This window comes from Cyprinus carpio, chromosome A9, assembly GCF_018340385.1.
Source record: "Cyprinus carpio isolate SPL01 chromosome A9, ASM1834038v1, whole genome shotgun sequence".
Lineage (NCBI taxonomy): Eukaryota > Metazoa > Chordata > Actinopteri > Cypriniformes > Cyprinidae > Cyprinus > Cyprinus carpio.
This window is the reverse complement of record NC_056580.1, coordinates 21,161,251-21,174,553: the sequence shown is the minus strand read 5'-3', so window position 1 is coordinate 21,174,553 and position 13,303 is coordinate 21,161,251. Positions and strand designations below refer to the sequence as shown.

The 13,303-nt window shown below is 36.2% G+C and overlaps 1 protein-coding gene across 4 annotated transcripts in view; it reads left to right on the top strand.

Annotated features, from left to right (window-relative positions):
* LOC109096384 (semaphorin-5B-like) overlaps positions 1-13,303 on the top strand; it is a 75,328-nt gene that overhangs the window by 42,018 nt on the left and 20,007 nt on the right. For all 4 annotated transcript variants that reach the window (XM_042764079.1, XM_042764078.1, XM_042764077.1 and 1 more), the window contains exons 8-11: positions 3,093-3,228; positions 3,504-3,711; positions 3,895-4,102; positions 12,964-13,081. In XM_042764079.1, the coding sequence (XP_042620013.1) occupies positions 3,093-3,228; positions 3,504-3,711; positions 3,895-4,102; positions 12,964-13,081 (670 nt within the window). The remainder of the gene's footprint in view (positions 1-3,092; positions 3,229-3,503; positions 3,712-3,894; positions 4,103-12,963; positions 13,082-13,303) is intronic.

Sequence of the window (13,303 nt, the reverse complement as noted above, 5' to 3'; positions counted from 1 at the left end):
ATAAATGCAATAAACACCACTGTGACTTAGCTTAGGTATGCATCATTTGACCAGATAGTGCATTTATGCATTTTTATGTATGCAATGCATGTACACTATAAACCTTGCTCAAACATGCGTAGCTACTGTACACTACACTTGCTGTTGTACTCATTTTTAGCTCTCTGACTAGTGCTTTTAAGACGACATTCACAAATTGACAACATACAGTACAGTTGAGGTCAGAAATATTAGCCCAGGTTTAGTCATTTGTTGGTATTTGATAAAAATCTATGATGCCATGTATCTGAACAAGACATTCTGGACCTCTGCGAGAAAAAAAAGGTTCACAATAATAAATATTCAGTAATATATTTAACTGTGGGCATGAGGTACTTTTTATTCTTGTGTATCCCCATGTGTGCCAAAAAGCTCTTCACCATAGAACCAGTGGCTAGTTTCAGTTTGAAGTCACAGTACTGTCTGGCAACTGAATATGCTGGAGTTGTTTTGATTTAGAACAGAAGATTTTCTTCTTCTTTTAAATCCTACTAATCTTGTACCTACTGTACAGCAGCTTAAAGGAATAAATATGTCCGAATTACCAAAGTCATAAGCGTTTTGTAAAATTCAGAATTGAAGCAGATTTGGCTCACTTTTAATTTGAGAGTATGAATTTGAATTGAATTAGTCACATCCCACGAGAAGATACATTGTTAATTGATTTGGAATGACCGATGTAGTTGACTCTACTGTATGATAGGCATATTGCACTGTATGATGTGATTTATGAAATTTGAACTGCATCATGTGAACTGTATGACATTTTAATAGTTAGTTTGGTTATAGAATGTGGTGTCACTTTTATTTATAATCACACTTTTATAAATGTAACCGTATTTAGAAGTCTGTTACAGGACTGGCAACTGTATTCTGCTGCTGTGTGAAGAAGAGATTTAGACAGTCAGCAGGGAAGCAGCTCTCTAGCTGTTTCCTGTCTCTATAGAGGTAAAATCTCAAAAAAGCAAAAAACTTGTAGTCTTTCATAAAGTTTCAGAGTCTTGCTTTGGACTCTTGCTAGAGTGAAAGAGAAGAAATAGCTTGAGATAATTGGCTGTCCTGTCAGAGCCTGCTCTGTCCTCGCAGCCTAGGGCTGACCGAATTAGAGCCCATGTTTCATCTGCGCACCAGCCTTCTGCGCTGCACTGCCAAGAGCCTCTCATTTTACCATGCTAACTTCCCATGTTGAACCCCTCATATGTAGTCCCCAGAGTCGAGCTGCAGAACCAGGCTTGAATGCCTCACCAGGCCACATAACAAGAGCCTGAGCCAGACACCAGCGTCTGGCAGGCCGAGTCCCCACTCCTGGAGCTCTGCCCGTGGGCCCATCTGTCTGTGCCTCCAGCGTTACCGCCACAGTTATTGCTGCTCATTTATGTGCGGTCTCAAAAGCACACAACAATAAATTTGATAACAAGAATAACTTCCCATTTTAAGTGATCCTCACAGTTGACTTCAAAGGATCCCATGCTATTTTTCTTGCACGTGTGTAACATTGTGACATCTAAATAGCTACAGTATAAAATCTACTATAACCTTCATAGTCACCTGCTGCTGCAGATGGAAGACTTGAACTTCCAATACATAGCATGTCATGAGACTTTGTTAGTGTAGGTGACCTTTAACATCAGCTGCTTGTCATACTTATAATGTTCTAAGTATCTAAACAGTAACTTGGTTCAAAATGAACTTTTTTGTCAATGAGTATGTTTTTTTTTCATTATTTTTTATTGTATATTTATATGAAAGTGGACACATTTACAGTAGTATGATACAATATATAATTCAAAATTAATAAATTGAAGGTGCAGCAGGACATTTGGAAAATGCTAACTTAAGCCTCTCTGGTATAAATGCATATAAATACATTTAAACCACTTAACGTGATTGCTTTTGGGAAGTGAAGAGACTTTCAACCAGCATAACAAAAAATGTTTCTGAAGACAACCACCTTTAAACCTTTTTGCACCTTTAAACTGTATATCATTTTCTATTTGCATAAATATCAAAAATATTGTAATTATTATAAATTATTTTTGTTTATTATATTAATGGATAAAAATATAAATAAAAATTTGCATATATATTTGGCTCTGGTCCCTGAGGGCTTCTGGCATGCCTCTAAACGCTGTCTGTGGACATACTGAAAGCTCCGGGGACATTTCTCAGGGTAACAAGACAACACTTTGTCCTTTCTTTGTCACTTCAACAGCTTCTGAAACTGCACTGTCATCTATACAAACTTCAGTGTGAGTCTGGTAACAAGAATAACCACCCAATTCATTCACTGCAGAGCTCATCTCTGCTCCTGACAGCTTACTTGGATCTGTGGGCCACCTGTCACTCAAATCGATGGAGTTAATTAAGTCACGATGCTTCTGAGAATGTTTCATGCCAGAAGAAGCTGGCAAGATCTGCCTGGCTGAACCGATCATGAACTTTTGTGTTTGTCTCAAGATTCTAGATTTGTAGAACTGTCTGTGCAGCCTTAAGGCCATAGAGTGTAGAGGTCTAACAGCTGTATACTGTGTGTGGGAAAATACATGCTGCCATATTATTTTAGAGATCAACAATTCTTTTTACGGTGATACTGATACTTTTTTTTTTTTTTTTTTTGTCTGTTTGATGATTTTTAATTGTTTTATTTTTTGATTTTTGACAAAATAATTGTTAGATTATAGAACAAAAACAAATTAAAAATGTTTATAAAATATATAAAATCTTATTTTATTATATTGTAAAATAATATATTATAGTATATAATAATGTATTAATATACAGTGTAATCTACTATATATTACATGTAAGTATAATATTCTCTGTAATGGGTTTTAAGTTAAATGGCATTTATCTGCAGACCCAATATTAAAGAACCAATGACTGAACATTTAGGATATATTTTAAATTGTATAATATACCACTTATATTCCGTATACAAAAGACCATATATTGATATTGCATGTTAATAGACAGATATAGATACATATTGCATGTTTTCATAGTACCAAAATTTTTAATCTTCTTTCTTTCTTTCTTTCTTTCTTGTGATCTAGCAACAGCATTGCAGCCTCTGCGGTTTGTGCATACAACCTCAGCGCAATCACGCAGGCTTTCAACGGGCCCTTTCGCTCCCAGGAGAACCCTCGCTCCACGTGGCTGCCTACCCCAAACCCCATCCCTAACTTCCAGGTGCATCATTCCCTCCTGAATGTCTTTTACGTTTTGTTCTCTGTGTGTGTGTCTGAAATAAACATATCCAACAGATAAGTTCTATTAGCCTAGCACTGTGAGAGTAATTGCTCAAGACCAGCTGGGTGTACCTGTGTGCATCATAATTCACAGTTATTGTCTACTTTCCTATAAGTTTGCATTTTTTGGAAAGGTTTTTTTGCTAGTTTATATTTGCAATGCCCTGCTTGACCTCTACACTAACTAATGAGTCAAACCCTAATGACACTTAACAGTGTGGGACCATAGAGGAAGAAGGGCCTAATGAAGGACTAACTGAACGCAGTCTGCAGGATGCCCAGCGACTCTACCTCATGAATGACGTGGTTCAGCCTGTTTCTGTGGACCCTCTGGTTTGGCAGGATGACGTGCGGTTCTCTAAGTTGGTTGTTGACATTGTTCAGGGGCAGGATACTTTGCACCACGTCATGTACATAGGCACAGGTAATGAGCCAAAGTCAGACTTAGTCACTTCAGCTTTGTATTTTTCCTTTGCACAAAAGCCTTGTACAGTAAGTTATATGTCTGCAAAAAGTTTACCACCAAATCCTTATATAAATAGTATTAGTTAGCATTAGTTATGCAGCCTTGTATAATTATGCTTTGCCTTCTGTTCTGACTTATCAGAGTATGGAACTATTCTTAAGGCCCTGGCAACCACAAATAAGAGCCTGCAAGGTTGCTACTTGGAGGAGATGCAGCTCTTCCCTCCTGGTTTGCGGGAGCCAATCCTGAGCCTTCAGATTCTCCATGGCGACAGGACTCTTTTTGTGGGCCTGAATGACAAAGTGCTGAAGATCCCTCTGGCGAGATGCTCCAGCTACAAAACAGAATTGTGAGTGCCATGTTTCATCTGTACATCAGCACACAGCATTAACAATCAAGGTTTTCTTATTTCATAATTTATTTGTCTGAAATACAGTATTGCAGGCAATAGGTTGGGATGTGTGAAACTACTTATTTTTGCTGAATTGTCTGAACAGCCAATTAACTAGCCACAAGCACGATTTGAATAATTATTCTGGTTTTAGGTTCATTTTTAGATTTAGGTTTGATGACCTGATTAGATGCAGTTTTTTAGGGGACACTGACATAAGGTGCACTCTTGGGTTCAAAAACAGCTAAACAGTGACAGAATGGAACATTTTGCCAGGTTTTGAAGGTTTGGACTATTTTTAACTTGACACGCCATCTTAAAGACACTACGCTCAAGGTGAAACAGCAAAGATACAACACACTGGCCAAATACATTGGTCGGAATGTATATGGCTGTTACAAAGATGCATTGAAATGGATGAATTTTACCATGAAATATTTAATTGCAAAGCACATTCTCAACATGCCTTTGATTTACTTTTTATTTATTTTGTTTAGCTTTTTGATTTACTTTAAGTAATATATATATATATATATATATATATATATATATATATATATATATATATATATATATATATATATATATATATATATAAATCAAAAACTATATAATTCAGTCAACCTCACTAGTCAGCTTTTGTGATTCATTCCTTGTATTTAGACAATTTGATGCATGCATTTCGGGCCTTTTAGATTTCAGAGACAATACATGCTTTCTCATTAGACTGTAGGAGTTGGGTGACAGCAGACCCAGGTTGATGTGCATTAATGGCTTCTTTCACGTTGGTAAGAGCTCTTGTTACCCACCTGTGTAGAATTATACCCTTGATCTGTCATTGGAAAAGAAATTCCTCCTCACGGGTGACTGAAGCAGTAAGAGGAGCGCCGTTTGACAGCCCGCGTGTATACTATCAAAGCTTTCCATCAACTTCCTACTCCACATGTGGGGTGAGGACAACAGTCAGGCTCAATTTGCCAGAGGAACACACAGAGCACTCTGTCCGCTCTCTCTGCCTGCCGTGCATGAAGGTAAAAGATCGGGTGTGGGTTTGGATGAATGAGGGAGAGATAAAGGAAGCTAGGAGGCTTCAAACGAAAGAGGAAGGGTGGTGTGAATGGTTTCTGTGAGGGCAAACATATTGGACTACGAGCTGGTGATTAGTCAGCACTTTGATTTCACTTTTCAATATGTGTGCACACTCTCTTCTATTCACAGAAACACACACTATGCTATGTGGTGAAGGCTGAGGGTGTTGAATACTAAACAAAGTGTAGGTGAGATGTGAGAGATGGAGCGGAAGCGAACTTTGCTGGCTCTATTTAAAACCCAGCAGGGAGGAACAATCACACTGGGCTCCAAGGGCAGGCCAAAGAAGAGAGTCCTTAATCCTTAATCCGGAATTTCCCTTTGATTTCTGCCACATCCAGAGCACATTCAACTTTGAACACAATACAGCAGCTCTGACATTTCATTAATTCTGTACTCTCATATGAAACGTCATAGTGGTGTGACATGGCTGCATATGAGCTGCGGTCAAGAGGTTTTATTAATTTCCTGCTGCACCAGTCAGCGTCCTCTCCTTGAGCTTTGGCTGAAACGAATAATCATGTTATGGAGGAAAAGGTGGATAGCTGCTTCTAGAAACTGTCTATTATATTATGGAGTGTTGAATGTCAAGTCAAGTCATAGTTATTTGTATAGCGCTCTTCACAAAACGCATCGTTTCAAGGTATCTTTACAAAGTCATATTGGTATGTTTACAATGCCCTAATATTTTAATACAGAGCAAATTGTAGGGCTGGGCGATATAATTATATTATATTATATCATATAACAATGAAATAAATCCTCTGGATTTAAATCTAGCTAAGACATTTAGCAGATTTAGCTATCTGTAAGGCATATTTCAAGTGTATTTCAAAACAACACAACATATTCAGCATACAATAGCTTATTTTTTAATATTTATTTAAAATGCTTAAAAAACATAATAAATGTATTAGCATATAACAACCCAATTTTGCTATATTTAAAAAATATTAACCTATTTTTGCATTTAAGATCCCAATTGCACCATATTTATGTTTTATTTCTCTTAAATTTGACCACATTTTACAAGTAAATAAATAATATTTTAGCATATAACAGCTCAATTTGACCAGAATGATCAAACTACTCTTTTTAAAACATAGTAAATATGCCTCAGTTTTATTCATTTTATGCCTTAGCGTTAAATGAAAAATAAAACTTTGGCCATTATTTCTTTCTTCCATGGAACACAAAATGACTACACAAGTGAAAGGAACCAGGTTAATGGTACATTTGTGTCTCTTTTTTGGGGGGAATAAGTAACCACCAGTCTTCATAATTTCTCCTTTTGTGTTCCTCAGAAGAAAAGTCCTTTACCTGTTTTCAGAGCCCAGAGCTGTCGCAGGAACATGTCACAATGACTCTCATGTTATCTGTCAACTAGTAGCAACAGTTTGACTAATAATACTCTAAATGTAAATGTATTGTTTACTGTTTTATAGTGACAGCCTATATTATAGCACCAGACACATTGCTTGTTGTTTAGCAAGTTGTTTTGGACCAGATTCTAAAGAAACTTTCTTTAGGTCAAATGCAAATAAGGCATGTAAGATTGCATCAGTGAAGTGAAAGACAAATTCTGCTTTGCCCTTGTTGCGAATCAAATCAATGCAAATAAAACATACAAAAAATGAATAGCAGGCTTTTCAATGTGTAATGGCTCAGAGTATACTTAAAAATCATTATGCTTCTGTTCAAAGTTGCTGCCCTTTTGCCGCAATTTTTCTTTACAAATGAAAAGAGACAAAGAGAACGCTCCCGAAGTCTCGCCGGTCTTGCCTTTGGAGAAGTGTTTATTAATGTCTTAGTCAACATTGTTGGTGGCTCTGGCATGAAAGCAGTGTGATAATTAAGTTTGATCCCTCAAAACTTTCTTTTCTGCTCATGATCATTTACTCTGATCAGTCAACTGATTGTTTGACGGGATCTAAAGGGACCGTCCATCTGGGCCAGATCAATAATCTTAAAGAAGGCGTTTACTAATCTAGGACGAAACAAATGTCGATGGGCTTGGTCCTTACCGAGACTTCCAGCAATAGCAAAATACTGAGCAGTTGTAGGATAAAGGTACTTCTGATATTCACCATTTACACATATGTGGCAATGGACCTTATAGTAATGCGAAAGCTACATATTTTCGAAAACAACTAATATTGGTCTTAGGGAAGTACTGAATAATTAGACTGGTTTTGGGTTCACTTGTCCCTGATTCAGCCAACAAGATACAGTCTTCCAAATGTTTTCCAATGAGCAAAGAACTACAAAAAAAAAAAAAAAATAAATAAATAAATAAATAAATAAAAAACAAATAAAAAAAAAAAAGAAATGGGTTGTGAAAATACAGCATTCCCTGGGATCTTAAGACATGACAACTCATCAAATTATGGCGTCTACCTTGACTTAGGTTATTTATTGATGGAAGTATTTTACATTCAACAACCTTATTAGAGACAGCAGCGCAGTCAGTGCTGACAGTTTTGATGATGTGTAGATGATGAGATGATGATGTCTTGCAGCGAATGTGGGTTTGAGGTTACAGACATCTTCCGTGAGCAGAGCATACAGCAAACAACCCATAAGCTTTACTTAGAAAACCTCAAATATGTTTTTACAGCTTTCCTTTCCCACTTCTTCTGATGTGGCAAACCCATGTTCCCATGTCTACAGAGATGCTTGGTCACAATTAAGGACGTAATTTTGGATGATGGTATCCATTTATGGAGGATTTTTGCTGTTGCAGTCACTACATGTTGCAATTTTAGACCTCTCTTGTTTTATGGATGGTGCGGTGTAGGGCTGGACCTGGATATTTATTTTTGACTATTTTTAAGCCTTCTGTCAATATTTCATGTATTTTTTTATATATATATATATATATATTTTTTTATCAGAAGATTATTTCAACCAAATAATCTCTGTAGTCAAGCATACATTTATGTAAAAACTAAAAAATATTTAGTTAAAAATAATGAAGGCATGTTTTTCAATAAATGAACTCAAGGGAGGATGATTTTTATTATTAATTTAATATTTAATCATTTTCATTTTTTCTGCTATTTTGGAAAGGCATGGTTTTTAAGGTTTTTTTTTTTTTTGAGAGTACACATTAAAATTGATCGAAAGTGAAAGATTGAAAAAATATTGCTATAAAATGCTGTTCTTTTAAACTTTCAGAGGAATAAATTACATTTTGAAATATATACAAATAGAAAAGTCATTTTAAATTGCAGTAATATTTCACAATATTAACGTTTTACTGTATTTTTTATCAAATAAATGCAACCTTAAGCATAAGACTTTCAAAAACATTTTTAAAATCTTACTGACCTCAAACTTTTGAACGGTAGTGTATGTAGACCAATAAAACAATAAATAATGATAAACAGGAATCTTTAATTACTCACAAGTCAAGGAAGCATCATGAAACTAGTCTAAAGACTGGTTTGATCTTTGCGGGAGGGAATCGTGATCCATCACTATTGTGTTCTTAACCTTAGGTTGCACCAGCATAATTGTCTCTGCAATAATGCTGCATTCATGGTGTGTTAAAATTACGAGCTGACGACCTGAGATTCTACTCTGAGCACATCCTCAAATTATTTGTTTCTATGGCAACCCTCATAACCAAATGTTTCCATATGTGGTTGTGTTGATGACAGCAAAATATTTAATCACTACATTAGTCCAACTTTGCTTTTGAAAAAAAAAGAAAAAAGAAAGCACAGCAGGTAACACTGGCTTTAATAAAATAGCATATCAAACAGATATATATAGAGATGTAACTTACTACATTTAATTGTTGTAGAAGTTTTCATAAAATGCAGTAAGTGTGACTTTTTTTGTTTTTGTTTTTTTCAGTCATAATTATTGTAATTTAAACAGCACAAATTTACTGTGCCTTGTTATGGTGACATCATCAAATTCCATGGTCATGTGGTGATAAATATATTTCCTAAAGGTTCTTTGTCCTTTACCTGTGGCTAAGCCTTATAGCCAGCCTGTTAGAAATTCTTATTTCAGAGGCCCCGTCTGACCAAAACAATTTACAGCTACTTTTGCCACCAGCTTGTCAACAGGGTGCTAAAAAACACCGGGTTTGAGAGATCGCAGTTTGTTTGAGCACACTGCCCAGCACTTGAGCTACTAGAGGAGCTGCAGAGAGAGGTAAGGCAGGGAAAGAAAGTAATCAGAAGGTGAGAGCATTTATTACCACTGGCTTTTAACTGACTCTCCACTGGCAGAGTCCCAAAATTGAAGCCATTTTTCTCATGCGCTTTCTCCCATTCTTGATTAAGACAGGCAATATGTCTCATACCCCGCTGTCCTGAACTTCTGACAAATAGCATCTTTTCTTCTCCTGAGATGAAGCCATTAAAGCATCTGACCATCTTATCTCTGTCTGCGCTAAGCTGTCTGCGATTAGTGTGTGTGGAAATCTCTCAAGCTGAAATTTATGGGACCTGTTTGGCTCTGGCGGTTTCCTAAAAAATATATATATATATATATATATATATATATATATATATATATATATATATATATATATATATATATATATATATATATATATATTAAAGGGGGGTCATATGGAGAAAATCTTATTTTTTTATTTTATTTTTTTATTTAAAGAAAATTTGAGAGAATTTTCTGTACTGTTTCAATGGAAAACAATAATAGTACTGTATGTAACATGCAGAGAATTTAATTGATAAATATAGTGTTTATATACAAAAATGGGTGTGACAAAACTTGGTTAGCTAGAAAACCTGAAGCTGGTTTTATTGATTCTGAGCGCAGTGCATACATACAAAAATGAAACCTCGACCCTTATTTACAACGTAAAGGTCAGGAACTGCTATTAAAAGGCTGGCAATAACTATTTGCCTTTGTTCATCTTTTTAAAGGCCTATAAAATAGATCCTGTATAAAATACAGCCCTCCCACTGACTTTAAAAACCTCTATTAAACCAACAAGGAGAAAGAAAGATTGATCATCTTCTGTCCACTGCCTTGCCACATTGTTTTATGTGTTACTTTATTTTTTGCACTATTTAAAATTTTACAAGCAATATCTTGTGGTTTTGCTGCTGAAGCAGTGCACTATAAGGAAACCATGTTAAATTATACAGCAGTATGATTTGTGTCGGTTCATGTTGCTTTTACTTTAGCACTTCTTCCATGCACAGGAACCTTGAATTGAGGTGTAATTCTTTCAACTGACCCTCAAGTGCACTAACTTATTTTTTTCCAGCAGTCTATTTTTAAAAAAGGTGAGCTGTGTGACTGGTTACAAGGCTAGACTGCAGTTTTTCTGCTGTGCTTGTCCTTTTCCTTGGGAGACGGTGGTCGGCCTGTGAAAATTTCTCTTAACAGAGTGCAAGTTGCAGAACTCAGGAGAAAAAAAAACACCTCCAGGAGGCCATTAATTGAGGTTTTTCTTCACTAGGTCAGCTGGCACAGTCCTGAGAGCAGCCGAGTCCTGGCAGTGCCCCAGGGCCGTGTTCATGTCTCCTTAGCTCATCAGTAAAACAGGCTTCTGCTATATGCCAACAGGAATGTCAAATCAGCATTCCTTCCACGCCGGCACATTTTCATAGTCTTAAGAGATTACATGGACGGCTGGCTTTCACTTTGGTTTGCAGGAGTGGATCGTTCCAATATAATTAATGAAATCACTGCAAAAGTTTTTGTTTAAATGGGTAGTTCTCGCAGGTCAGCACCCTGAGGGCTTGTGTTTCTGCCCTCTGTAATGTGGGGTAATTGGGCCTTAGATGTGTGCAAGGAAGAAATTGTTATTCTCTCTATCCTCACATTCTTTTAATTGGCCAGAGTCATTTATGCCTTCAATTGTGCACTAACTATATAATGCTATGGGTGCTCCAACTAATTCACTGTTGTTTATTCCTGTTTCATTATAGCTGCTGTTATATTCAGAAACTAACGAGAAGATGATAATCAGGCCTGTTTTACACACCTCATGCTGACGCAATTGGTGCATATTTGTATACTCATATTGACAGGATGCAGAGTTCACACTGCATGCACCTTTTTCTGAAAAATACTTATGACTGAATCCAGATGACTTAAGCAGTTTTGCATAAAGTTGAGTAATTCTAAAGGTTTTGATGCTCTCACTGCTTGTACCGCTACATGCGCCTGCCACTCATCTCCTATAGATAATTAATTGAAAATGCTTGGTTATTTAATTATAAAGTTATAAATGCAAAAATTTAAATATGCAAGAGTAAATGTTGTAATATTTGGATGGATAGATAGATAGATAGATAGATAGATAGATAGATAGATAGATAGATAGATAGATAAAAGGCCAATATTTTCCTTTTTTCCTTGATGTTACTGACAGAGTTGAAGGGTTGAAGTGTTTTAGCACTCGACCCAGTTCGAGCTCCCTTCTCGGCAGGATTCAGTCTTGGCACTCTGCACTGTATCAACACTGTGTGTGTTTCCTTAACCTTGAGGCTGGAACGCCAGAGGGCCAGCGCAAACAAACTGATACACTTGTGCCAAAGACAAGCCTTTCAAGCTAAAGGGAAGGTTGTGAGGCTGCTGGTGCTTTACTAACACACCGCCCCAAATTCCGGAGCCCTTGAAACGGCACTCATGGCTTAACTTCATTAGTGGGTTTAGATTTAATTACACCTCATTAGGCCTCTTTTTTTAGCAGCTTACAAATATTTAATCAATTTTGAGGTGTTGCGTAGTAAGGGTTTTGTAGAAAGGATGCAAAATTCTCCCAGGCGTGGTTTAGATTTGTATCAGGGAACTGTAGCGCCTAGGGCTGCTGTCAGTTAATGTGCAAGGAGATGTTGGATGTCTCTTCAGTTTAAAAGTCAACGTGAATTGCCGTTTGCAACCCATTTTTCTTTCACTACCTATTTAAGAGTGCAGCAGGATATTCAACTTGAGTTTATCCAGTTATTTTCTTGGAGTTTACTGGATCATGAAAAGTGGGTGTTGCCCAAATGAAGTTTTGCTAAAAAAGTGAATAGCTATTATCTAATAGCCTGCATGAACTGAGTGATGTCAGCAGAAAAGTTTTGTAAAAATGAATCAATACATTTAATACTATTTTATATAAAAATTTGTTTAGATTTAAATTAAATGCTGATAATTATTTAATTTTTATGACGTGTGTGTGTTGTCTATTTTAATGGATTTTAAAATGTAGTTTTTTTCTTGTCATGGTAAATATGAATTTTCAATTTTCTGGTCTTCAGTGTCACACGATCCTTCAGAATTATTCTAATACGCTGAGTTTCAGGAATTTTGAAAGTAGTTATGCTGCTTAATATTTAATGTTTTAATTTTATTTATTTATTTTGTGAAAACTGTGATGCATTTTCTTCAGGATTCTTTGATAAATAGTTAAAAAGCAGCATTTATTTGAAATAGAAATCTTTTTAACATTAGAAATGTCTTTACTGTCACTTTTGATTAATTTAATACATCCTTTCAGAATAAAAGTATTAATTTGTTTAAAAAAAAAAGAAAATAATTTTAGAGTTTGATTAAAGATTGCAAAAATAATTTTTTGTCTTTGTAATTAATCGTACATTAAGACCAGCAACATGCATTTAAAATTGAATTAGGGCAATTCTAATTTAATGTTGACTATAATGTGCCAATACTTTTCATGCACTAAGCCCATGTTTTTTTCTGTCTCTGTTCATTTCTCTTTTTCCTGGCTCTTTCTATTTCTATTTTAGGATGTGTTTGGATGCAAGGGACCCTTACTGTGGTTGGGACCGAAAGCAGCGCCGTTGCACCACCATTGAGGACAGCTCCAACATGAGCCAGTGGTTCCAGAACATCACTGCCTGTCCGGTAAGGACCAGTCGTTTAAAGAGTCTGCCTCAGTCACTGCCTCATGCATGACTGATGTTTGGACACATGTCTTCCGTTTCCATAGTGCTCTGTCAGTCTACCACTGCAGCTTTGAAATCTGTGTTGCGTGAAAGGTATTATGCCACATGATTGATAACATCACTTGAGGCAGCTGCTTTGTGGTCATTGTTTTTTAGGACTAATATTCTGCTTGCAACCAAC